At 50.4% G+C, this 23,040-nt stretch overlaps 3 protein-coding genes across 4 annotated transcripts; 2 read left to right on the forward strand and 1 right to left on the reverse strand.

The window, feature by feature from the left end:
• Positions 1 to 168: 168 nt before the first annotated feature.
• On the forward strand, positions 169 to 5,418 carry ERP29 (endoplasmic reticulum protein 29). Its single transcript, XM_030502063.1, has 3 exons — positions 169 to 349; positions 2,317 to 2,455; positions 3,560 to 5,418. The coding sequence occupies exons 1-3, from the start codon at positions 230 to 232 to the stop codon at positions 4,060 to 4,062; spliced, it is 762 nt and encodes a 253-aa protein (XP_030357923.1). The 5' UTR covers positions 169 to 229; the 3' UTR covers positions 4,063 to 5,418.
• Positions 5,419 to 5,469: 51 nt separating this feature from the next.
• Positions 5,470 to 18,734, forward strand: TMEM116 (transmembrane protein 116). 2 transcript variants are annotated; one of them, XM_030502062.1, is made up of 11 exons: positions 5,470 to 5,535; positions 6,229 to 6,275; positions 6,411 to 6,474; positions 10,095 to 10,226; positions 14,077 to 14,181; positions 15,716 to 15,765; positions 16,148 to 16,231; positions 16,312 to 16,450; positions 16,912 to 17,056; positions 17,158 to 17,231; positions 17,826 to 18,734. In XM_030502062.1, the coding sequence occupies exons 2-11, from the start codon at positions 6,262 to 6,264 to the stop codon at positions 18,024 to 18,026; spliced, it is 1,008 nt and encodes a 335-aa protein (XP_030357922.1). In that variant the 5' UTR covers positions 5,470 to 5,535; positions 6,229 to 6,261; the 3' UTR covers positions 18,027 to 18,734. The 2 variants fall into 2 exon arrangements, with proteins under 2 accessions (XP_030357922.1, XP_030357920.1); XM_030502060.1 differs by lacking the exon at positions 5,470 to 5,535 and adding an exon at positions 6,028 to 6,101.
• Positions 18,721 to 22,985, reverse strand: LOC115614755 (disintegrin and metalloproteinase domain-containing protein 20-like). Its single transcript, XM_030502049.1, has 2 exons — positions 22,691 to 22,985; positions 18,721 to 21,869 (listed from the first exon to the last, which is right to left on the reverse strand). The coding sequence occupies exons 1-2, from the start codon at positions 22,730 to 22,732 to the stop codon at positions 18,990 to 18,992; spliced, it is 2,922 nt and encodes a 973-aa protein (XP_030357909.1). The 5' UTR covers positions 22,733 to 22,985; the 3' UTR covers positions 18,721 to 18,989.
• Positions 22,986 to 23,040: the final 55 nt, after the last annotated feature.

Below are 23,040 nucleotides of genomic sequence, written 5' to 3' on the forward strand. Positions count from 1 at the left end.
TGGTCTCTCCTCTCCCTCTATGGCCCCAAGCGCTGCAGGCTCCCGGAGAGCCAGCCCCTCCCTTCTGCCCCCGCTCCTGCCTCCATCGTCTCCTGTTTTGCAGCTGGAAGCCGCCCGGTACCCGCGTACCCGGTTGCCCCGGTCGGCCGCGGGGCGGGGCAAGCCCCCGGCGGCGCCGGCTCCGCGCGGTCACGTGTCCCCAACAGCCCCGCTCGCTCCACGCTCCGCCATGGCTGCGGCGGCCGCCGCCGGCTCCCTGCTCCTGTGCCTGCTCGGCCTGGCGCTGCCCGGCGGCAGCGCGCTGCACACCAAGGGCTCCGTGCCCCTCGACGCCATCACCTTCTACAAGGTACGGGCCCGCCCGGCGGGCGCTGCCGGGTCTGCCCGAGCGCTCGGGATGGAGGTGGGGGGACGGGTAGGAGGCCGGCCCGGGAGCGAGCGGCCATGTGCACGGCTCTGAGCCGTGGCTCAAAGCAACAGGCGGGCAGCCCCGGGTGCGGGGCCGGGATGCGGAGCGGGCCGCTGGGCCGCCCCCCCGCCGCTACCGCCACCGGCGCGGGGCCCGCGGAATGGCTGGGGCGGCGGGCGCGCCGCGGCACAGCCAATAGGAGAGCGGCAGCCGCGGCGGACAACCAATCGGTGCGGTCCAAGTGGAGCTGGGCAGCGCTGCGGCCCGGGGCGAGCGGAACCGGCCCGGCCGGCGGCTCCTCGGTGCAGCGCCGGGCAGGGCCCCGCGCCCCAGCCTTCGAGCTGACAGCCGCTGCCCGCCGGTCCTGCTCTGCCCGAGCCGGGGAGCGGGGCAGGACCGTGCCGGGGCCGTGAGCACTCCTTGCCTGGGCCGGTTTCACTTCTGTTTTGTTCATGAAACAGAAAGCAACAGGCTGCTGCCACACTGGAGTCTCGCAGGTTTTCGTGCACCAAATCACTTTGAAATGAAGGGATGTTCCCGGAGCACGGCGGGATTTTGATCTACAGTGTCGCAGGCCCACCATGAGGCAGATGCCTGAGACCAGGAGTTCTGGTGTGGAGGTGTTACAGCATGTGCTGCACCGGGAGAGGTGAAGAGGCTGCGTGTGGCCGGCCTGGCTGTTTGACAAGTACCTGCCCAAAACACACTGCTCAGGCACAAGCGTTTCTTGCCACATGCGAGTGAGTCTAGAGGAGGCCATGAAGATGCTCCAAGGGCTGAAGCAGCTCTGCCCTGGAGTCAGGCTGAGAGAGCTGGGCTGGGTCAGCCTGGAGAAGAGAAGGCTCCTTAAGGGGAGACCTTAGAGCAGCTCCAGTGCCTAAAGGGGCTCCAGGAAACCTGGAGAGGGGCTTTGGACAAGGGCCTGTAGGGACAGGACAAGGGGAGTGGGTTTAACCTGCCAGAGGGGAGATTGAGAGTAGACATTAGGAAGAAGTTCTTCCCTGTGCAGAAAGATGAGCTTTAAGGTCCCTTCCAACCCAAATCATTCCATGATATGATTCATGAACCTTTAGGAGCTTCCAGCTGTTCTGCAACAAGAACAATTTGAAGTGATTGGCAGAACACTGCAAGAGGGACCTGGAAAGACCAGCAGAACTATCAGCGTTTGACACCTGCCACGTTCACCCCTTACCAGGATGGTAAATACAGTGAGCAGCAGGCCCAGGACCAAAGGATCCTGTTCACTGTTGCAACCCGCTGCTCTGCCCGTGTCTGAGCAGCGCTCGTAGCATGCTTTGTAGGTGGGGACCATGTTGCAATCGGACCCTGTTCACTAGACAAAAGATTTTGCAAGACAGGACAAAAACCATCCCAAAGCAGGCGACAGATTCCATTTTGAGCTCATTTGAAAGGGCATCATCCAGGCAGAGCAAAATTCAAAAGCAACAGCATGACTGAAGAGGAATTCTGTGTTGATGGAACCAGTGCAGCACCTCCACTCCATCCCCGTGCCCCCCAAGAGCTGCAGCTCTCGTGCTGGGACACCTCAGAATGCCTTTGGGTTCAGCCTCTCTCCTCTTAATGTCCCCCTGGAAACTGTTGAGCCGACTTCCCTCCAAGATGCTAATCAGCTTACAGTAAGCAAATCATGTGTAATTAAAGGCATTATCAGATCCCCCAAACCTACCACGCACCATCTTTGTCATCTGGTGTAGGAGCACATACAGCCGAAGCTCAGTCTTTCCTCCACACTGCAGTGAGTCAGTTTTGGAATGCCATAATTAGAAAATTTCCATTCTCCCTCTGCACCTCCTCATTGCACAGGAGGACAAGTGAAAGCAGCTTTAGGTGCTTTGTAGATTGCTCCAACCCAAAATGCTGAAGTTTTGTGCTTTTCTTTTCTTTAGGTAATTCCAAAGCATAAGTTTGTCCTTGTGAAGTTCGATACTCAATATCCTTATGGCGAGAAACAGGATGAGTTTAAAAAGCTGGCAGAGAGCTCAGGCTCCAGTGGGGATCTTCTGGTGGCTGAGGTGGGAATATCAGGTGAGGAACTCCGGGCTGATTAGCACAGTGTGGGTTGGTGTGGGGGAAAGAACACCGTGATTTCTGGTGGAAACAGGCTCTGAGGTAATTCTGACAGTGTGAAATGAGAGGGGCCCGGCCCCTGCTCTGGCTGGTGGCTGAGCTCTGCCTCCTGCCACCAGTGTGGGTGTGCTGCTGATCTTCCGGCTGCTTAATGGAGCAAGTCAGCCCACGCTGCTAAACTGGATGCCATCCTCATTCCTAGCACTTCCTGCCTTTGTGACTTTCTGTCTTTGCTGAGAGAAACCTTTCTGTCTATTTCCAGGGAAGAGACTTTGCAAGAATCATGCTTCAGCCACAAGCCTGGTCAAGCAAAGCATATGTAATCTGATTAATTCATCCCTTTATTGCTGGTGAAGCACAGAAGGTGCTCGTTGCGCTGTGGCTAGTGTAACTTGATGTTCTTGCAATTGGCTTTAAGAGAAAAGGAGTGAGGAGTGGATTACTGTCACCTTCCTCGCTCTTGCTTTGTAGGGAGAATGAAGAATTTAAGCTTATAGGAAGTGTCAGACTGGAAGTTTCACCCACACCCACTGACATTTCTGAACACACGTGGATTTAGCTAAGCAGCATAGTTGAAATCTCTTAAGTTATGTTTTCTGTCCTCAAAAATAAATGTAATTTATGTAACATGAGCAAACATCTTGTAGCTTGGCATGCTGTCAGAACTAAAATGTGTAAGTGTATGCTCTCTGCACATAGATCAGGAAAAAAATCCATTTAACAGTAAAATCAAATAATATCAATGGATAGAGCAATACAAGTTAAAAAATGGCTATGAATTCCCCATAAGCAGGATGGGGTTTGTATACAGAGGTCCTGCGGATGTCTTATGCTACCACAGTCACAGCAGAGCACTGTTAGAATCTTGTATTTGGAAAACCTATTGATGGTTTGCCTTGCAGAAGTGATTTAGTTTCAGTGTGTGACATTTCCTGGCAAAAAGGTCATTAGGACATGTTGAAACTGGAGACAAATATTTATCTGTGTGGGAGAGAATCCTAAATTAACTTCTCCTTTTGATTAACACACTCTGCTTTGCTGTGTTTCATTTTCCCTTGACAGATTATGGTGATAAACTGAACACTGAGCTGGGAGAAAAGTACAAGCTGGATAAGGAGAAGTTCCCTATTTTTCACTTGTTCCAGGATGGTGACTTTGACAATCCTTTACCTTACAGCGGCCAAATCAAGGCTGGGGCTATTCAGCGCTGGCTGAAGAGTAATGGCATCTATCTGGGGATGCCAGGCTGCCTGAAAGAGTATGATATGCTGGCCAGCAAGTTTGTGAGCACCACTGAGAAATCAGAGCGCCAGTCCCTCCTGAAAAAGGGGCAGGAGAGCTTAGAAAAGGCAAAAGAAACTGAGAAGAAGTCAGCTGAGCAATACTTGAAAATCATGAGCAAGATCCTGGAGCAGGGAGAAGAGTTTGCTGCTAATGAAGTGGTCCGAATCACAAAACTGATCGAGAAGAACAAAATGAGTGATGGGAAAAAGGAGGAGCTCCAGAAAAGCCTCAATATCCTTGCTTCTTTCCTGAAGAAGAATAATGAAAAAGATGAGCTCTAATATGTTGGGGAACTTTGTACAAGCTGTGAAACAATGTCAAAAGTCCTAACCAGTTCTCCTTATGCAAGCAAACTTCCCACTGGCTTCAAGAGAGCAGCAGATTTCCTTCTGGTATTTTCAGTTTAGAAGATCAAGAGGAAGATGTTTCTTAAAACCACAGTATTCTAAATGTTGGGAAAATCACCTTAAAACAAGACGACAGTATTGTGTAATACTATTCAATAACAGTGTTAAAGCAGACAACAAAGAAAGCACTAGACTGGCCTGAAGCACATTCCTGGTGGTTTTTACAACTGTTCCCTGGCAAATTAATAACAAAATTTGGTCTCACATTCCATCTTACATGTTGTTAAAGGTACAGATTGGGTGCCCCTTGCATCTCCACCTTCCCCTGTCCTTAGTGTCCGTGGGGTTTATTCTCATTAGCCTACTCCTCCTGCCACCCCTTGTTTTCCCTGTAGAGCTCCTTCTCTGAGTGTTGTTTTCCTTACCTGTTGTAGACTGAGAGACCTGGAGTTTCCCTTTCCTGCCTTCTCCTGCAGTGGCTCCTGTCTCTGGCTTGGGTACCAGCCAAATGCTGGTAGTGAAGAGGGGTCCACGTATCAGAACCTGCCCCTCATCTTCTGGCCAGAGCAGCCATTTCAGCAAACATTGTGGTACCCTGACAGAGTGAGTGGTTTTTGCTCTGAGCAAGGGCAGAGGCTCCTTGAGGTGCTATTACATTTAGTCTCGCCAGTTCATGCAAAATCATGTTGTTTCAGAGGTACCTTTGGGTGAGTTTCCTTATGCTTGAAGAGCACATGCAATGCCTGAATATTCTGCCTGTCCTTCCCATCCAAGCTTCATTTCCCAGCTTCAAAACAAGGGGGTGAGACCAGTACGGACATCTGCAAGTCTCAAGCCATAGTGAACATGAACGCAATTCTCCAGCCTCATCTTCAGAAGCAACTGACACTCGAACTACAGCTTCATCAGCATTAGAAGTACTTGAAAATGAGGTCTTGTTACAGGAACCAGAAGTATTTGTGTCCTTAGGATCCCATCTGTGTTACTTTAATGGCGATGCCTGGCCTAGGGATCAGGTCAGTCCTCAGATCTCGATGCTGCATGTGCTGTTCATGCTGTGTGGAACTTGGATGGCCACTGGAAGATGCTGTGCTCCTGATCAGGGCTGTAGAGAGTTGAAAAGAGACACATCTGTGTGTTTTACCTGAAGATTGTGCTTTTGGCTGAGCAAAACTGATTCCTGTGGGAGCTTTGCTGCCTTTTGAATCCTGGGGTGGGTACAAGGAGCAAGATACTGCTGCAAGGTAAAATGTATTAATAATGCTATAATAAAAAGGTTGTTCCAATTAATAGCTGCTTAAAGTGCTTTGTGGAGGAGCTGCTGCTGATTTTGTGGTTGGAGGGGAAGGTGAAGGCAGATCAGTCAGATGATGACTTTCACCTAGAGGCGAAGGGGATGCCTTAGAGGTAAGGAGTTTACACGAGGCGGTGGGAAGGCGTCCTTCGGACCCGGCGCCCTCTCCCCGGTACGAAGGGAGGAGGAAGGAGCCGGCGGGGTCCGAGCTTTACGAGGCCCGTGAGGAGCCGCGTCCCGCTCGGCTCCTGAGGGAGCAGCCGTCATGGCGGCCACCGCCGCGCGCCCCCTCACGGGCCGCCCGCGCGCTCCTTCAGCCTCGCCAGGAGGCGGGGGGCCCGGTGCCGGGTTACTGCGTGTGAAGCCAAGCAGGGTCGGTTCGGGTCAGCGGCTGGAGGGATGACCCTAACAGCCCGACCCCTGTTGGGTCCGGTCCCGCCCCGCGGTGGGAAGCGCGGCGGCGGAGAGTCCCGCTCTTTCCCTGGGCCTCCGGCCGCCCTCAGTCCCTTCTCTCTGACCGGCGGGGGCCGGGCGCGGTGCGCGGGGCGGGCCGGGCGCGGGGTGGCCCCGGGGCGGAGCGCGGGCGGTGCCCGCAGCCCCGGGAGCGGTGCGGCAGCGGCGGCGGGTCCCCATGGCCCTCCCGGCGGAGGCGGCGCGGCTGGACGGGGGCTGGCAGGAGGTGAGCGAGCCCCGCCGGCACCGGGATCCCCGGGGACAGCGGCTGTGCCCTGTGCCCCAGCCCCGCTCCGTGCCCCCACGGTGTCCCCCGGGGCTGTGTGGTGCTGAGCTCCCCTGTCTCTCCTCAGGTCTTCTTGGCTCTCCAGTGGATACAGTTCACCATGGCCATGCTCAGGTACAACGCTCCTAAACTCACATCCATGGGGTGCCGGGATGAAGTTCCCGCTGTCAACGACAGGGAAAAAGGAGGAATCTCTTATCCCAGCGAGGCAGATGTGCTCCTGTTCCAACCTGTGCTTTGTTTTTCCAGCGTTATAGGTTCCAGCTCAATTATTGCCTATGCCATCTTTCAGAACGCAGTGAGGTCCCCTGAGGTAAGGTCTGCGCCTCCTTGTCCCTCTCTAAGTTGAGGGGTTGGTACCTAGCAGATGCGTTGTGTGTGTAGCAAAGACCTGCGTAGGTCAGGAACTCTGCTAGGAGCAACTGCAGGTCTCAGGCTTATGTGGTTAAAGCTCATCTGGGAGGCAAAGGGCATGCCAAGAGTCTGCCCCTTTGTCTGTGATAGGAGGTGAAGGGACTAACCTTGATCTATATCCTCCAAGGAGAAGCAGGTTCATTAGCTCCAAGCTTCTTGCTGCTCCGGGAAAGTCTTCCAGTCATTCCTGGGAACAGGTTTGCTAGCATGTCCTCTTCTGTGGGGCAGAAGGGCTGCAGAGCTGTGCACAAAGCTGCTGAAGTACAAATTGAAGATGTCCCTGTAGGAAGTGCTTCTACAGGTGTTGGTCTTTGGTAATCTCTGAGAGTTTTTCCAGGCAGGTGTGCTATTAAAACTGATACAACTCAAAAGATGCTGCAAAGTCCAGGCAAAAAGAGGCCAGGCTGAAAAACAGTTTGTTGTGCTGGATTCTGCAGTGGGGCTTTGGATGATTCACCCTGGGGTGGGACTGTCCATGTGTGCGCTGTGGATCTGACATGAACGCAGTGCTGGGCACATCCCACGTGCAGGCAGCCCCGTGTTTCGGAGGTAGATCAGATGTGCTGAGCAGATCACTGGCATGTGCACAGTAACCACAGACCTCCATTCCAAGCCTGCCAGGCTTTTGCTGTCCATACATGGTCCCTCTGTCTGTCCGGGATGTGCCGAAGGCAGAGCTGATCCAAGTGAAAATGGGGTTTGTTGTCCAGGATTTGCATCCCAGTCTGTGGACCATACGATAACAGGTTACTGCTAAGGGCAGTAGGACAGTAGAGCTGGCAGCTAAGTTATAACAAAGCTGTATTTGTACTTCCCTCATCTTCAATATTCTTGGTACGTCATGGATTTGCTCTGCAGCCAAAGAACAGGACTTCCAGGGAATGCCATGAGTTATCCCCAGAGAAGGAAAGCATGCACTCAGGCTAACAACTGGCACATTGTTGGATGAAGCAGGGTGGGAAGGAGAACATGAGTCCAGGTTTGCAGGGCAAATTTGCACCCCTACAGCATGCAGGACATCCTTGCTCCTAGGCAGCAGCCTCCTGGAAACGCTCTGCTGAGCATATCCGGAATGAGCTGTGGAAATGTCTGTGCATTCCTGGAGAGGAACAAAGGCTGGGACTTCACCTTGGTGCTGGGACGGAAAACTGAGCTTTTGCTGCACAAGGTCCATATAAAAGGGTCACTCTATGCCATCTCCTGCACCGGGAGAGCTCCAGACATGGTTCTCTCTCAGGGTCCTCCACCCTGGTGATCTAGCAGGGGTCCCGATGTGATTCCGCAGCCTCTTCCCATTTAGTTCCGTGGCTGGAAGCCTGCATTACTCAGGAGCCCTTTTGCTATTAGTCACATGCTGTGGCTGTGGCTTAGGAGCTGCACTCCAGACGCTTGTGAGCCACACATGGCTCCACGTCACAGATGGACCCTTCCTGCTTGAGGGAGTCCAGATGTTTCTGCTCAGCTTAATTCTGCAAGCCCATGTAGGAGTGGTGGATACCAGCTGGAGCGACTTGTCTGCATCAGGCTTCCAGGCTCTTGCTCTGCTGCCCTGGGGAGATTCAGGGCTGGTGTTTCAAAAGCAGCAAAACCTTCAGTAACTTCCTCATTGCCTTGTCCTCATGGTTCTGGTCTTAACTGGAGATCTGTAAACAAAGGGGCTGGAAGAGATCCATATCAAAGCTTGCAACAAACAGCTTCTTCCCTGAGTCATCATGAGGCTCCAGAGTAAAATGCTTAAAAATAAACAGCTCTGGAGGCTGGGAGGAGAACAATGTTATAAACACTTCCCTTCCAGCCTCCAGCCTAGGAAATCAAATATTGCATTCTTGAAGCTGGTTTTATGTCTCTACGGGGTCAGTAAAACTCTGCAGCCTGAGCTAAATCAGTCGGAAGAGATGATGGCAACGACCAAAGAATTTCCCCCTCCTGTCAACAGGTTCTGTGCCAGCAGATGTCCCTGGGCCATGGCCAGACAGAGCTAAATCAACATGTATGCTCCAGCCTGGCAGCTCCTCTGAACCGTCTCGTCTTTACATTCCCTTCCTCTATTTTATAAATACCATTTGGGTGTTTTTTTCTTTGCAAGTAAGATTCAAGCTGCCTTTCACTAAACACTGTGTCACCTACTTCTTTAGGTCTGTGCCAAAGTATCTCCTCAACCAAACCGTGTCTCCTTGCTCCAAGGACACTTGTTGCTTAGAGAAAGGGTCACCTGTTTGATTGCAAAAGGTGCTGCTTTGCTTCTGTCTCTGAGCTGCTTGGTTTTCACCTGCCATGCTCACAAACCGGATGGTGTCACAGCCTGGCATGTCTACAGCTGCCTGTCAGGGCTTCGGTTCTGCACCAGCAAGGGAAAACTTGATTAGAAAAGACATTTGTACTTGCAGTGATGTACAAATTAGCTCCGGATATTTAGTTAGCAACAGCAAATTGATTTACCCTGTTTCTGGTTGGATGGTAATTATGGAACTGGAGAGACAAGAATGTTGGAGGACACAAATCCTGCAGAAGGTGGAGAAGAAGAAGACACCAAGCAGATCTCCATCAAACTGTGCCACAAGGCCAGATCTGGTTAAATCAGATCCACCTTACCTCTTACTAGTCTTACTGTGCTCTTTCTCATTGCTCACAAGAACAAGACACGAGTAACACAACGTTGCAAACATTTACTTGAAGGACAGTATTGAGGCAAATATTACCAAAAGCTCAATTTAAAAATCAAGGCCTTCTGAAATGTTTCCATGCTGTGGTTAGCATTATAATTTCCTCTAGGGGGGTGGAAAAAAGCCACGATTTTCTCTCCAGGATGCTGAAAATTAGGTACCAAAGGCTACAATTAAGAATCTAGATAATGAGCTGCTTTTCCAGAGCGGCTGCACTCCCACTAACAGCGAAAATGTTGGCCAGAATTCTGTACAAATGTTTTCCTACAGCATTTACAGCCCTTTTGGCCAGTGCATGCAAATTGGAAATGGGCTGGAAACTGCCATTAGAGAGGACGCGACTCTGTTCCAGCAGGATGCAGCATGCAGCACAGAGAGTGGTGGCTCTCATGGTGGAAATTAATCTGGCATGTAAAATAGATTCAGCCTTAGTCACCAAGTGAAATGACATGAAACACGAGGGAAAAACGTCTGGTTTGAGTTATTTCAGACCTGAAGAAGCGTTTGTGTTTAGCAAAAGTTTGATTTCTCTAGCTGTTGATATAACAAAGAGCATCGCTTCTCCCCACCAACCTGTCCCGTTCTGTAACATTCTGGACCTTTGAGATATTTTCTGTAAGAGTTGAAGCTGCTCTTGGATGCTGGGGCGTTGTTAGTGGCAGAAAGGGTGATTAGAGCAGAGTATCTGCATTGAAACAGCTCCGAAGAGCAGGAATCAGCATGGGGTTTGTGTGCAAGAGGAGCTGCCGTGGGGGACGAAAGTGTGTTTAGATGATGGGGTGAAACTGCTGCTGTAGGAGGTAATGGGAGTGTTGTGGCCATCACTCAGACCTGCTGCTCAATGTCCCTTTCCCAGGTTCGTCCACTCTTCTACCTGAGCCTCTCTGACCTCTTCCTGGGCATGTGCTGGCTCGCTGGTGCGCTTCTCTACAGCACATCGACCTCCAAGCAGGACCTCATCTGCTACAACCTGCAAGCCACAGGACAAGTGAGTAGCCCTGGCACCACTGTTCATGCTTTCACTGTGCCCCCATTGCTGTAACCAACCTCGCTGGTGATCAGAGCATGGCCATGGGGGCTGTTTCTAGACAGGCTTTGGCAGAGACTCCCTGTGTGAACTTGACTTATCAGATCTCTTCACCTTGTGTGTGAAACAGAGATAACGATGCTTGGGTTTAGGTACATCTGGTTTGGGAGAGGCAATGAGGAAGGCAAAGAGAGCATGGGATTTTGTGGTTGCTGTGTTTGGGTTGCTTGTGTAAAATGAGTAGATGGGTCTTAATCTGTTTCCTCTTGGCCCCGTGCCGACAATGATCTCTGTGCCTCTCACACTGCAGCTTTTCTATTCCTCTTCATGCTTCCTCCGTCCTGGGCAGGAACAGACACACTCTGTGATTGGCTTGAGTTCAGACTTACAACATTACTCATATATAGATCCCTGCTCTTGCTGGCCTGGCCCTATCCTCTCTCAAACAATCCCAAGGGTGCTTAGGGCTGTTCCATCAACACCAGCTCAGCCCCGTGCTGCAGCAATTCGGCTGAATTCCAGCTGATTCCGTGTGCTGGAGACTAATTGGAGTGGAGTGAGTGAAATAGTGTTTTCCTGACAGTTTGCTTTTGTCTCACCGAGTTCCCATTTCAGCATTAGGCTTTGCAAATGACTGCTCTCAAAAAACTCTGCAGGATACAGCCAAGCTTGGGCCAGGACGGTGGTTCACAAGTGGTGATCTCTGGGTTTAACAGGGGGTTTTTTAAGGACCCACAAAAACGTGGCTGTTGCAGCCTTGATATGTGTTGTGTGGGCTTGGGGAGCTCCCTGGGAGCATGATGGTACCCACAAATGGGAACTGAAACATCCTCACTGAGTGGCAGCATATGAAGCGGGAGAGGTTCCACGTACCTCAGAGAGGGCAGGGAGGTAGCTGGTGTGGAAGTGTTCACACTGTTGTGTCTGGGGATGGGGACCTGCAGCCCAGGGTTGTTTCAGCAGCTGGTTTGGTGGGTAAAAGCAGATTAGTGGTGATGGTGAGAGCAGCTGTTCCACTGCTGGCTTATCTCTGGTCTCCGTAGCTCCGCTGTGGAAGCACCGCAATATGTTCATGTCGGGAAGGGAAACGGTGGGGGTGGATAACGTGGCCACTTGGGAATGGTGCAGAACAATATCAGAGATGGTTTTTAGATGATGGAACAGTGGAAAATGAGAGGAGCTTTGGAGAGGCTTTTCAGAGCCGCAAGGTGGAAGGAGCATGTGGGACTGAGAGTGTTTCTGAGTTGCTTCCCTTGTAGCTTTGCCTGGGGGACAGTTCTTAGTACTGCTGTGATCTTTTTATGGCCTGGAGAAGACAGGTTGCACTGCTAGAGGAGAAGTAGGTTGGGTATAGATAATACACCACCATTTCTCAGCAGAGACGCCGAGAGTATGCTGTGTTCCCATGTGTTTCTGTCTCTTTTCTGCCCTTGCTTTTCCAGCATGTGGCCGTGCTTCTCAGGGACACCAGCAAGGGATGAGGGCAAGGTAGGAGCTTTACTTCCACACTGGGAAGGGCAGAGCTGGCCTTGAGCAAGTCCTTGCAGCATTTTCCTTTGCCTCAGCCCCACGGGGGACAGTCAGGGTGCTGTGGTGGGGTGTGCAGGGTGCTTACCACATCCCAACCTCAGCCACAGCGTCGCTGGGCTTCTCTCCTGTGTGCCACCAGCAGACCCCCCCGTCAGGGTTGGCAGAGCCGGCTTGTGTCTGGTGAGAGCTGTGGCTGCTGTTTGCTCTGTGAGAAATTAAAACAAACGGAGCACTTGCCATAGCAACTGTGCCTGCACGTGACACGGAGCAGGACACCTCCTCACTTAACACCCCAGCCATGCCCTTGCGAGGTGGGAACACCTTGTGCATAAGTAGGAGCCAGTAACAGGTTTAACCAGCAGCTTCTGCAGGGTATGAGTGATCTGTGACTGAATGAAATGAGTACATGTCTCCTGGACCCATGCAAAGGTTTCATCCCTGGGTGTCTCATAAACACAATTGGCTCCTTTGTACCTGAGCACCTGGAAGATGTAAAATGCACTAACAACAGGGGTGAGGACAGGCTCAGGGCTGCTCAGCAGTGGTGTTTGCAGATGGCAGCCTCTGGAGAGGCTCACACCACGGTCCATGGGATGTGGTTGTCTCAAGGAACTGCCTTAGAAATAAGCAATATTTTGCCTTATAGCCTGTTTACCATCACGTTATCACCAAGGGCTGGTGTTGCAGCAGATGGAACTCCCCTAATGTCTGTGTTGTAAAGGAGATGGCTTTGTTTCTTGGGCTCTCCTGTTTCAGCCCCAGCCTCTTGTTTGATGTAAGTGTAAACACTGCGCCTTTCTGCTGTCCCTTGAGCTTGTTCTCCTCCCTGCCTTGCCTTTGCATGACAATAATAAGGTCCAGAATAGAGATTGTCATTATAATTGCACAATTCCCCCACATTCTGCCAGTTCAGTTCCAGTGGCCTAATAACATCCTGGCAGGCTCTGCTCACACTGATGAGCACAATGGGGAGCCACAGAACTGTTATAATGAGGGACTCTCATTTGTTCCAGCCCCTCTGTTATCTCCTCATGGAGAGCACTTCAGGACTGTCCACAGTCCCGAAGCTGGAGCTCAGGAGAGCAGAGCTCCCTTCACTTTCTGCTGGCATTTTCACAAGTGGCATTTGGTTCCCTATTCCAAAAAATAAGGCAGTGCTGACATTTTGTGAGCCTCTCTAGGGCATTCTGAAGTGCACGGGAATGCTCTTTGTGGACTGTTTTGATGACCTTCCCTGGGAATAATTGAAAAAGGGCAACAAACCCTCATTAAACCTCATTTAATGAGCTGGAAAGTCAGTGTAATATTCCTGCTGCAATGTAGCAGCTCATTGGACTCGGCCTCTTGAGTGAGCCAAGAGCATTTGCAACCTGAAGGAGACCAGATTTATTTGGTGAGTGCTTTCCCAGACTTAGATGGTATCAGGGTGGCAAACCTGTGTTCCTTGCCTCTTTGGCAAAGGATAGCAAATCCACTTGAAAATTCACTTGACCAGCCCTTCCTCTTTGCCTTTGCCACTGAAGCATGTGTTTCCTGTAACAAACACAGCACACACATATATATAGTCTGATTTGGCAGCACTGTTTATACTCGACTGCCTGGAGCAACCTTAGATGCAGAAAGACAGACATGCAAGAAAGATTTGGGTGTTTTATGGAGAATTTTAAATATTTGGTCTTGTCTCAAGCTGGAATCAAGGGCTGTGAAACTCTCGGAGAGTGGGAAACTCTCTGTGGCTTTGCTTTCCTTGGAGAGTAAAGGGCTCTTGGGGTGTTAACTCAGGCTTAGTGCAGTTATTCTCTGTCCCTGCTTTCCTCTTTAAATATCCTATTGTTTTCTGTTTCCGTGAATTCACTGTGCAGTGAGCTCATGATGCCAGAAGCAAATCTAAGTGTTGCATTTCGAAGTGTTGTGTTTCCTAATGGATGTAGCATAGAGAGGGTCCAAGTGCCTTTGAACCCTTCATTGCCAGGATTTGGGCCAAAAAATGAGCAAGTCACACAGATTTGTGTTTTTAAGACAGTCCTGTTGTCATTAGTTCTCCTGTCCCCTGTTTGAGACCAAAGTCAAGCTGCCCTTGTGCAGTCTAAGGTGGGAACCCCTCCTCTTGGTGTCCCACTGCAACCCAGTAGACATAAGCGCAGGGACCCTCATCTTTGGGAGTCTACTGTGCTGTTTAGCATCCTGCCTCTGGCCTGTGGGCTTTGGGTTCGTCAGTGATGAACTAAAAGTGCTACAGGGATTACTATTATAGGACTGAAATACTGTTTGTATTTCACAGATATTCTATGTGGCCTCTTTTCTATACACTGTCAACTACACCTGGCACCTGTACATGGACCTAAAGATGAAATACAATCAGAACCTTTTCAGGATACCCACTCAGGTGAGTAGGACTGATGTGCAGTGAGTGTTGGGTTTCAAGATCTATCTGTGGGGTTGTGGTGGGGTTTAGGAGGCGCATACATAACAGTAAATCTCACCACAGGGACTTTGAAGGCCGTTCTGCCCCATGGCTGTATGAATTGGTGTATCTTGCCCACTAAGGTCAGCAGAGTTACTGCTGAGTCTGCTGTAGCATGTCAGTGGAATGTTAGGCTTCCAAGACCAAAGCAGACAAAGCCAATGCAGTGTATATCTCAGAGCAGAGAAAGCTCAGGACTGGCTATTGGAGAAGTTCTTCTGCAGGTAGAAGAGCAGCAGTTTGCACCAGCTGAGTAACTGGTTTGTTGCTGTCACCGCCTTCTGCCAGCGGGACATGGCAGAGAGGAAAGCAGGGGCTGCCTGGAACTGAGAGCTGGCAATTTCTGTCCTCCCCGGGTGTCATACAGTGAGAGCGTCAGTAAGATATTGTAAGAGTTTGAGGTAGGAGGTGTGACGGAAGTGAGCCAGCGATAAAAGGACCAGTTGGCTCTGTGAAGAGCGGCCAGTCCTCACTTCACCATTGCTGGCCTTTACAAAAGCCCTTTGGGGAACCAGTAATCGCTGGGAACCGAGGGACAAGGACGTAGTAGTCAGTAAAATACTCCCTGCATTGCAGGCTAAACAAACACTTCACATACCTCATGACCAAAATCTCTCCTTGGAGCTGTTTCATTCCTCCCACCTGGCTAAACAGTGTGGCACCACCATCACTGTAACCTGAGTGTTGCTCCTGATGTGTTGCTGCAAGATGAGAGATTCCTCATACAGTTCTTCCCATCAAACCCGTCATCCCCATTTCTCTATATAGCCTTTTTCTTCCCCGGACGTTTGCTGTGCACAGCAAACTGTGTATCCCAGATATTCTCCTTATTTTGGGAGCAGCAGGCTGGACAGATCAGTTTGTATTTCAAGGGCTCTTGTCCATAGCGTTTGGGTCCACTTGTAGGACTGGTTTCCTTCTTGCTGGACTCCCATTCAAAACACACCACCTTCCATCATTCCCCACCACTATAGCTGTGCCCACGTTGTTTTCTTGTAGCTGGTGTGCGGATCCCAGCTGCCAAAGTACATTTCCTGGTGAGTACATAACCAGGACACTCCAAATCGCCTGCATTTCTTCACTAGAACATGGAGTTAATGAGGAACAGGGCTAGGTTAAGTGAATAAGCAGTGCAAAAATGAGTAAATTACACCAGAGAGCTCATCAAGTGTCTGCTTGATGAGAGTTCCAAGTTCCTTTCTCAAATCCTTTAGTTTTGAAGGAGAACAAGGCAGTGAGCGGGTGGAAGCATTGGTTGTTCCTGTTGCAAATCAGCACAGACTGAACTCAGTGGTGTTGATTCAGTGCAAAGTGGAAACAAACATTTGTACTTGGTCGGGGCATTAATCAGCATTCAAAGAGCCCTCGGCTGCTGAAGTGCTCCCTGGGAGCTGGGTCCTGGGAACCGGAGGCTGTGCAGAAACACTCATTTAATGAAGCACTTTGGATTTTGCAGGTTGTAGATTATGTGAGTTGCATTGGCCGAATAGCAACGATCTTGTCCAGGTAAGATGTGAGTGTCTGTGGCAGAATGATGTGGTTCTGGTAAACTGTAGAGCCCTGATCTCTGCTTCCGACTTATTTTGAAGCAAGTTTTAGTAAAACCTGTAAAGCTCATCAGTAACAACAGAGCCACCTAACAAACTCAGAGTAGGAGGGTTTGGATACAGGGGCCTTTCTCTAACCAGGTTAGTTAGAGCTATATTAACTGTATGTAGTTTTTTAAGGAGGTGCTCCCTTTACCAATGTATTGCCTGCACGAATGTTAATAAAAACAATTTCTAAGTCCTTTATAGTGACAGGAGAAAAAGCAGCTGGTGTTTGGTTGGGGATGGGAACAGTGTAGTGCAATAGCTAACAACTGTGCTGTTGTCCTTTCTCCTCTTAGCCTGATTCCTTTCCTTCTCATGGTACCTGTGTTTTGCCTGGGCAACAGCAGCAATTGCTACCAGAACTTCAGCCAGAAGCACGGGTAAGCTTCACCCATCTCTGGAACAGCCCCGCTGCTTATGAGTCACAGCAGGAGCTCAGGCTGTTCCCTTTCTCCCACAGATGTCTCTTGATGCACACAGAAGTAGCCGTGCCCACCAACGAGCCACAAACCCTGAGTGGCTCTGTTTGCCGTGCGATACATTTCTATGGCATTGGGGTCTTCCTCATTTCCTTTCTGATCAGCTTCATTGCTATTCTGGTAAGAAACATCGTCCTCGCACACTGGCTATTGCATCCAGATGGTCAGTTTTCATCTTTACGTCTTTGTTTGGATGGTACTAGAGGCCAGGCAGTGTCAGAGGAAAGACCATGTGGTGCTGCTTCCCTTTTGGAAGAGGTGGTAGGGGAGGGAAAATACCATTGTGCCAGCATATAAATCTGTCTGGAGTCCTGTGTTCTGTCAGCCTATCTCTAAAAGGATTTAGCAGGTAGAGAAAGCTCAGATCATGGCAGCAGATCACCTACTGCATGGGTCAACAAGAGCCCAAACCAGTTCAGACAAGGAAGGTCATGCACAAAGCAACTGCTCTCCCTCAGGCAGCACACTGTTGCATGAAAAGGTTTGGTAGATTGAAAGGGGATACTCTGTCCTAGGTGAACAAGGCAGATCAGAGCATGTGCACCGAGTACAAACAACGATGTGTGCTTGTTCTTCTTTAGGTTATACTCAGTCAAGCCCGAGGCTTGTACAAAAGGTTTGTGAACTCCACAGGATTCCTGGGGGATCAGCAGTGGGCCATGATTAAGATGGTAGAACAACGAGTGGTTTTTTACCCCGTCACCTTCTTCTGCTGCTGGGCCCCAGGTAAGGAGAGAGCTGATATTCCTCCAGGACATAATGCCCAGAAATGGAACTTGGAAGAGGTGGGATTAAAGCAATACCCTCTTCTCCATCCTTTTTTACAGCCGTCCTTCTTGGAATAATGAAGCTGACTGTTTCAACAAACAGCAAAATCTACATGGCTCTTCTCATTCTACAGGTATATGTCTTCCTCTGCAACGTCCTATGTTTTGCCTTCTCTGTTTGCCCAGGGATATTATTGTTCATCTGCTTCTAGTCTCTGCTGGACAAAGCATGCCTCCACCCACAATGGTCACTGCTGTATGAGCCTAACTCTGGTTTATGCTTTTGGTTGGAAAAGATCTTTGTTAGATGTTTTACATTTTTCAAAGGCTTGAAAAGGTCTCAGTAACTAAAATCACAGCACCATGGCAATTATAGAAAATAGAACTAGAAAGGATCCCTAGAAATCAGTTAGGGTTTTTTTTTACTCTTTTCATAAAAAGGAGGCTTTCATAAGTCTCTTTCATTTGGAGACTTTTGCAAGTCTCCAAATGCAGTTCCTCCACAACACTTGTCCAGCTCCTTGCTGTGCCTGAGGCAGCATTTAGCAAAGAGTATTAAAAGAACCGTGAGATTCCTGTATCGAATGGGGATGCAGATAGATAAAAGCATGCTGGAAGTGGGAAGCTTGGCATAACGTGCTGGGTTTGACAGCCTGGTAGGGAGCTGTGTTGTGCTGTGCAGTGCTGGCTGACAAGAGAACGCTGCTCTCCCTTGTGCTCCCTCCCAGGCTCTAACAGCAGCTTCCCAGGGGCTTCTGAACTGCATCGTGTACGGCTGGACACAGCACATCTTCCTCTCCCTCAAACGCAACGCCTGCCGGGACGTTGACACTCAGACTCCTCTCCTGCGCTCCCAGAAGAAGTTCTACTCCAGCATGCTCCCCACCAGCCCGCCAGACACAGAGTGCTCCACGTCCACCCTGCTCTGATGAATCCCTACATCCTAACAAAGCCTCATTATGGTTTAGTAACATCAGCCAGGCTCGGCATCGGACTGTCTGCTGCGAACTGTTGTGCCAGCAGCAAAGTTAGCTGTAGTGCTGGAGGAGCCTGGGCTCAGAGACAGACCCTTCAGTGAAGAGAGTTATTTATTTTACAGGTTTGTATGGACTGTAAATGGGTTCTTTAAACGTGGTAAATCTTTAGTATGGACTTTGTCCGTATAGAAATATGTCTAGAAATGCAGCAAATTGTATGTAACAGCTCAGAGATCAGGTACAGCGCCTGTGAGGGGAGGTGGTCAAAGGATGTTGCACTTCTCTAAGTCTTTGCCATCACAAATTAACAGTAAAGCAAAAGTGAATATTTTCGATCTCTAACTTTTAATTCACTATGTAAGAACATATACCATGCCAACAGCCAACTGCAAGGAATGAAGAATTGCAAAGAAGCATAAAAAAATCAGTGCTCACTTCCGTGCCTTGACTTTTTGCACATTTCCCTTGTGTTCTCATGCAACTCCTGCTCAGCTCCAGTACTCAGAAAAATAAGCCTGTGGTGGAGCATCACTTATGAACCAGGTGAGCAGGACATTGCGTGAATCTATCTGTACTCTTCTAAATGCTCAAGTGAATTATTTACGAAGGTTCCACCCCTCTGTAGAAAATAAAACAGATCTTTAGCTGCATTGAAAACAACTCTCTTAACTTTTACACTCTTTATTTTCTAAGAGCTTCACTTTTTGGGCCCAACCCAGATTTATTTACATAGTAGGTAATACAAGAAGAGGAAATACTAAAGTTTTATGTAATCAACTTTTGTACAGTTTACACAGTTACATTGTGTAAATCACTTTGTGGAAAATCTCCCGGGACTAGCAGTCCAGCTGCAGGGGCATACACACAGGGCCTGTAGCCCTTTCCAAACCTCAGCTGGTGGGTTTCCCACTGCTTTCAGGGTTTTTTAAACATACTCTCTTCTCCTCCTCTTTCTCCCTCTCCTCCTCCTTCTTCTTCTTCTCCTTCTTTCTCTCCTTCTCCCCCTTCTTCTCCTCCTCCTTCATCTCCTTTTCCCCCTTCTCCTCCTTCACCTTCTTTTCCTTCTCCTCCTTTTTCTTCCCCTTCTTCTTTTTCTTCTCTTCCTTCTTCTGTATCCTGCTCCTCATCTGCAGGAGTCTCACTTCTTTCTGCAATTGCAGCTTTTGCCTTTCTGTATTTGGTTGCAGCAATGCCAACAGCAATCCCAATGATGGTAAGGGGAACTGTGATCCCCATTGCTATCTTAAACACTTTAGTTCGCACAACCTCCCCCATGGTCATCATGAGAGCTGGTGGAGGGCCACTCTCCATGCTCCCTCCCAGGCCATGGAACTGGCAGTTCGGAGGAGCCCAGCCAGCTTCACAATGACAGTGTTCAAGGTTGTTGCAAACCCCTTTCCCCCCACACTTCACCTTCCCATCGCACTTCATCTTGACTGTGGCATCTACGCATGTCCTGTTAATACAGATCTTTTTTGGCCCACATCTGGTGCCATCAGTCCCTCCTCCGACATCAGGTATATCAATGCTGGCATGGTAGGCTGTGCCCCAGCACCAGTCGTTCGGCCCTGGCGTCTGAATGATGGCTTTCGACCTCTGCAGAACGGGTATCTTCTTCACATTGACACACTGCAGCCTTCCACACAGAACATTTTGGGGTTTACATCCCACAAAAGCAACTTTGGACCCATCACCGCCACAGTTGCCAAATCGATCCCCTCTCATGTTCTGCTTTTGGAAGCAACTTTTTGGAGCACCCCGAGCTTGCTTCCCAAAGACTTTTCTGCACAGGTTGTCATAGGTCGCGCATTTGCCATAGTAGCAGTAGCCGTTGTTGCTGCAGGGTGTCCCATCGTGCACGTACAAATCCTTTGGGCACCATGCCGAAGTCCCATTGCAATATTCAGGCAAGTCACACTCATCCGCCTCCGACCTGCACTTGTGTCCTGCAGCATGAAAACGGCATTTATGACAGCACTGCCCAATGGAGCAGACAGCCCCAGGCTTCAGCCTGCAGTTGGGGTGACAGCACGGGTTGCCTTGGCAGTCCTTCGGCCCCCCGCAGTCACACTGCTCTCCCTCATCAATCACCTTGTTGCCGCAGTGTTTAAAATGGAAGAGTCTGTAGGGCTCGGGGATGTTGCACAAGCAGTGGCCATGTCCTCTGTTCATCAGGTCTAAGTAGTACTGCATGCTGCAGTTACTGAAACCCTTGGCACCAGTAAGCGAGTCGCCCGTCATGTAGCACTTGGTGGCTGTTCCGCACACACAGTTCTTCTTGTCGTGCTCCATCCCCAGGTTGTGACCCAGCTCATGAGCAAAAATAAGTGAGAAGGCTGTGAAATCTCTCCGTATATGTGAGATAATACTCGACCGATACCCGGGGAAGCAGATGGTGCCTACATATGCCAGCCCAACGATTAGTCCGAAGTCCATGTAAGTAAATAGATGTGCAGTGTCATATGCCATCCTCTGAGAAAGATCCGTATTTGCCCAGTTGTTAAAACTTCTAAGAACGTCTTCTATGTCCTGGCTGTACCTGATGAAGTTGCTGTGTGTCCAGATCTCCATCCCGATCAGGCAGATGCGAATCTTCAGACTATAGAAGTACGTTTCAGCTAAATTGATCGTATCTGTAACCAGAAGCATCACAGAGGTTTCATTGCTCCCTTGAAAGGAAAACAGCGAGTAGTCCACCACGACAAATATCTCAACGTAGGTGGTGTGCTTCAGCCCCCGACAGAAAACATGCTTTCTTAAGGTTACTTGAGGTCCCATCTCACCCAGCTGCTTTTGCATCACCTCATTTGTCAATCCACACAGCAAGGGCTTGCTCTGGGTCGCCTCTCGCTGATAGAGAAGGTGCTGGAAGGTGAGGGACCCCGGCACAGGCTCGATGCCGTAGCTCAGGTTCCCTATTTCCAGCTGCCCCCTCAGCCCCCAGCAGATGCTCAGTGTGGCAAGGGAGCCGGGGCTGTCCTCCACGTACCCCCGGTAGAAACACTCCTCAGGGATATGGGGCTGCTCCACCACCCTGTTCCCCCGGGGGCTGTACGTGATGACCGGCAGGTTTTTCACCAGAAACCCTCTCTTTTGTGTGAGGTGGATGATGTGGTTCTTCCCCTCCACCCTCAGCACATAGGACACTTCTCCCCCTGTGGCTTTCTCTGCCTTCGGGGCCAGTTTCCTCGGGTGGACTATCTCATAGACAGCATAGCCTGGTGGTGGATGATGGCTGCCCGCCCCAGGGAGGAGAAATGCCACCAACACTGCCCAGACCCCCAGCCTGAGGAGAAGGGCTTCCCCCCAGCCGCCATGATGTGCCTGGAGCCATCTCATCGCCAGCGCCTTCAAAATGGCGGCAAGACGCCTCAGGGAGGGTCCTGCCAACCCTTGCACGGGCATATGGACCCTCTCTGCCCTGAGGCGCTGAGGTGGCGGCCAGGATGGGGCTGTCCCCTCAGGGCTGCCACAGACAAAGGTACGTGACGCTATGCTGCCCTGAGGGGCAGCCATTCCCCTCAGGGCCCCTTGGGAAGGTTGCGCAAGTGCTGCTGCCTCTCCCAGCTGCCATGATGCGGCCGGGGTCTGCAGCATGGCGGCCACAGGCACGCCTGTGAGGTGACAGGGATGAAAAGCACCCGTCCCCGCTGTGCTTCCCTCGCCGGGGGTGGCTGTCATGGCCAGGGAGCTGCGGCTGGTGTTTATAGCTACTCCCCTGTCACTCAGTGAGATATGGGAGCCACATGTCCTCCTCCTCCTCCTCCACAAGTGGAAATCCCAGCTAAAGCTTGTCTGAGGATCACGAATCCGAGAATTAACCACAATAACACCCCTCACAGCAAATTAACTTTGCAAACATTGATGCCTCCTGGTCACTGCCTCGCCTCCTTCACCAGTCTGTAAAGCAGTGAGCTCCAGATAGTTCTGTTGATCACACACACCCAGCAGTAAAAAACAGAATCCCAGAATGGTTTGGGTTGGAGGGACCTTAAAGCTCATCCAGTTCCAACCCCCTGCCATGGGCAGGGACACCTTCCACTAGAGCAGGTTGCTCCAAGCCCCTGTGTCCAACCTGGCCTTGAACACTGCCAGGGATGGGGCAGCCACAGCTTCTCTGGGCACCCTGTGCCAGCGCCTCAGCACCCTCACAGGGAAGAGCTTCTGCCTTATATATAACCTAAATCTCCCCTCTTTAAGTTTAAACCCATTACCTATTGCTACAGTCCCTGATAAAGAGTCCCTCTCCAGCACCCAAATATTCTGAGCATGTCCCCCCAATATCCCCATATTTAGTTATTTATAAATCATATGCCGTTTTAGTGTTTTCTTTGGGGAATCCTGCTATAAACACCACCTCCAGGGCATCAGTCGGTGATTACCCCCACACGCCTGTCAGACATCAGGCACAGCTTTTTATACACAAAACCCCCCACGTTTCATACAAACACATGCCAACCACCAGCTGCCCATGAGCACCAGCAGGCAGCAATGTCTGCAGTGCTGAATTTAGCATTAACCAGGTGAAAAATACCTCTTCTAGCACGAAGCGCTCCTGCTCCCCAGTGTTCAGCTGGGAAGTGCTGAAATGATGTCTTAATTAGGTTTTTTTATACCTGTTCTGCTCCAGTGCTGCTCCTGCTGTTCCCAGCCTCCATGGACACCTCCACATCAGCCTGGCTTTTTTGTCAGCTCAGTCTGGCACGGATGGGATGCTGCTGACAGCTTCTTTACCTGCTCAAAGCCTTCCTGCAAGCTCCTGTCTAAATGATGCTACCAGCTTTGTACTTCTCACAGAGGCAACTGATGTGAGTACTAATGATTGCCCCCCTTTTCTTTCCTTATTTCCTTTCAGATAGATTCCCCACCTTTTTCTCCTGTAACCAAGCCTCAGAGCCCTTTCTTCCCTTCTCCTGTCTCCTGCTGCTTTCAGCAGCTCATGTTTGTTCCTGGGCTGCAATGCCAC

Source organism: Strigops habroptila, chromosome 11 (genome assembly GCF_004027225.2).
Source record: "Strigops habroptila isolate Jane chromosome 11, bStrHab1.2.pri, whole genome shotgun sequence".
Lineage (NCBI taxonomy): Eukaryota > Metazoa > Chordata > Aves > Psittaciformes > Psittacidae > Strigops > Strigops habroptila.

What these genes read in the sequence shown, in the direction of transcription:
- ERP29 (XM_030502063.1), top strand. Translation starts at nt 230, where the DNA reads ATGGCTGCGGCGGCCGCCGCCGGCTCCCTGCTCCTGTGCCTGCTCGGC. An exon ending in ACGCCATCACCTTCTACAAG is followed by an intron (nt 350 to 2,316) that starts GTACGGGCCCGC and finishes TCTTTTCTTTAG; the next exon opens with GTAATTCCAAAGCATAAGTT. An exon ending in GGCTGAGGTGGGAATATCAG is followed by an intron (nt 2,456 to 3,559) that starts GTGAGGAACTCC and finishes TTCCCTTGACAG; the next exon opens with ATTATGGTGATAAACTGAAC.
- TMEM116 (XM_030502060.1), top strand. Translation starts at nt 6,054, where the DNA reads ATGGCCCTCCCGGCGGAGGCGGCGCGGCTGGACGGGGGCTGGCAGGAG. An exon ending in TGGACGGGGGCTGGCAGGAG is followed by an intron (nt 6,102 to 6,228) that starts GTGAGCGAGCCC and finishes GTCTCTCCTCAG; the next exon opens with GTCTTCTTGGCTCTCCAGTG. An exon ending in TTTTCAGGATACCCACTCAG is followed by an intron (nt 14,182 to 15,715) that starts GTGAGTAGGACT and finishes TGGATTTTGCAG; the next exon opens with GTTGTAGATTATGTGAGTTG.
- LOC115614755 (XM_030502049.1), bottom strand. Translation starts at nt 22,732, where the DNA reads ATGGAGGCTGGGAACAGCAGGAGCAGCACTGGAGCAGAACAG. An exon ending in GCAGCACTGGAGCAGAACAG is followed by an intron (nt 21,870 to 22,690) that starts GTATAAAAAAAC and finishes CGTGATCCTCAG; the next exon opens with ACAAGCTTTAGCTGGGATTT.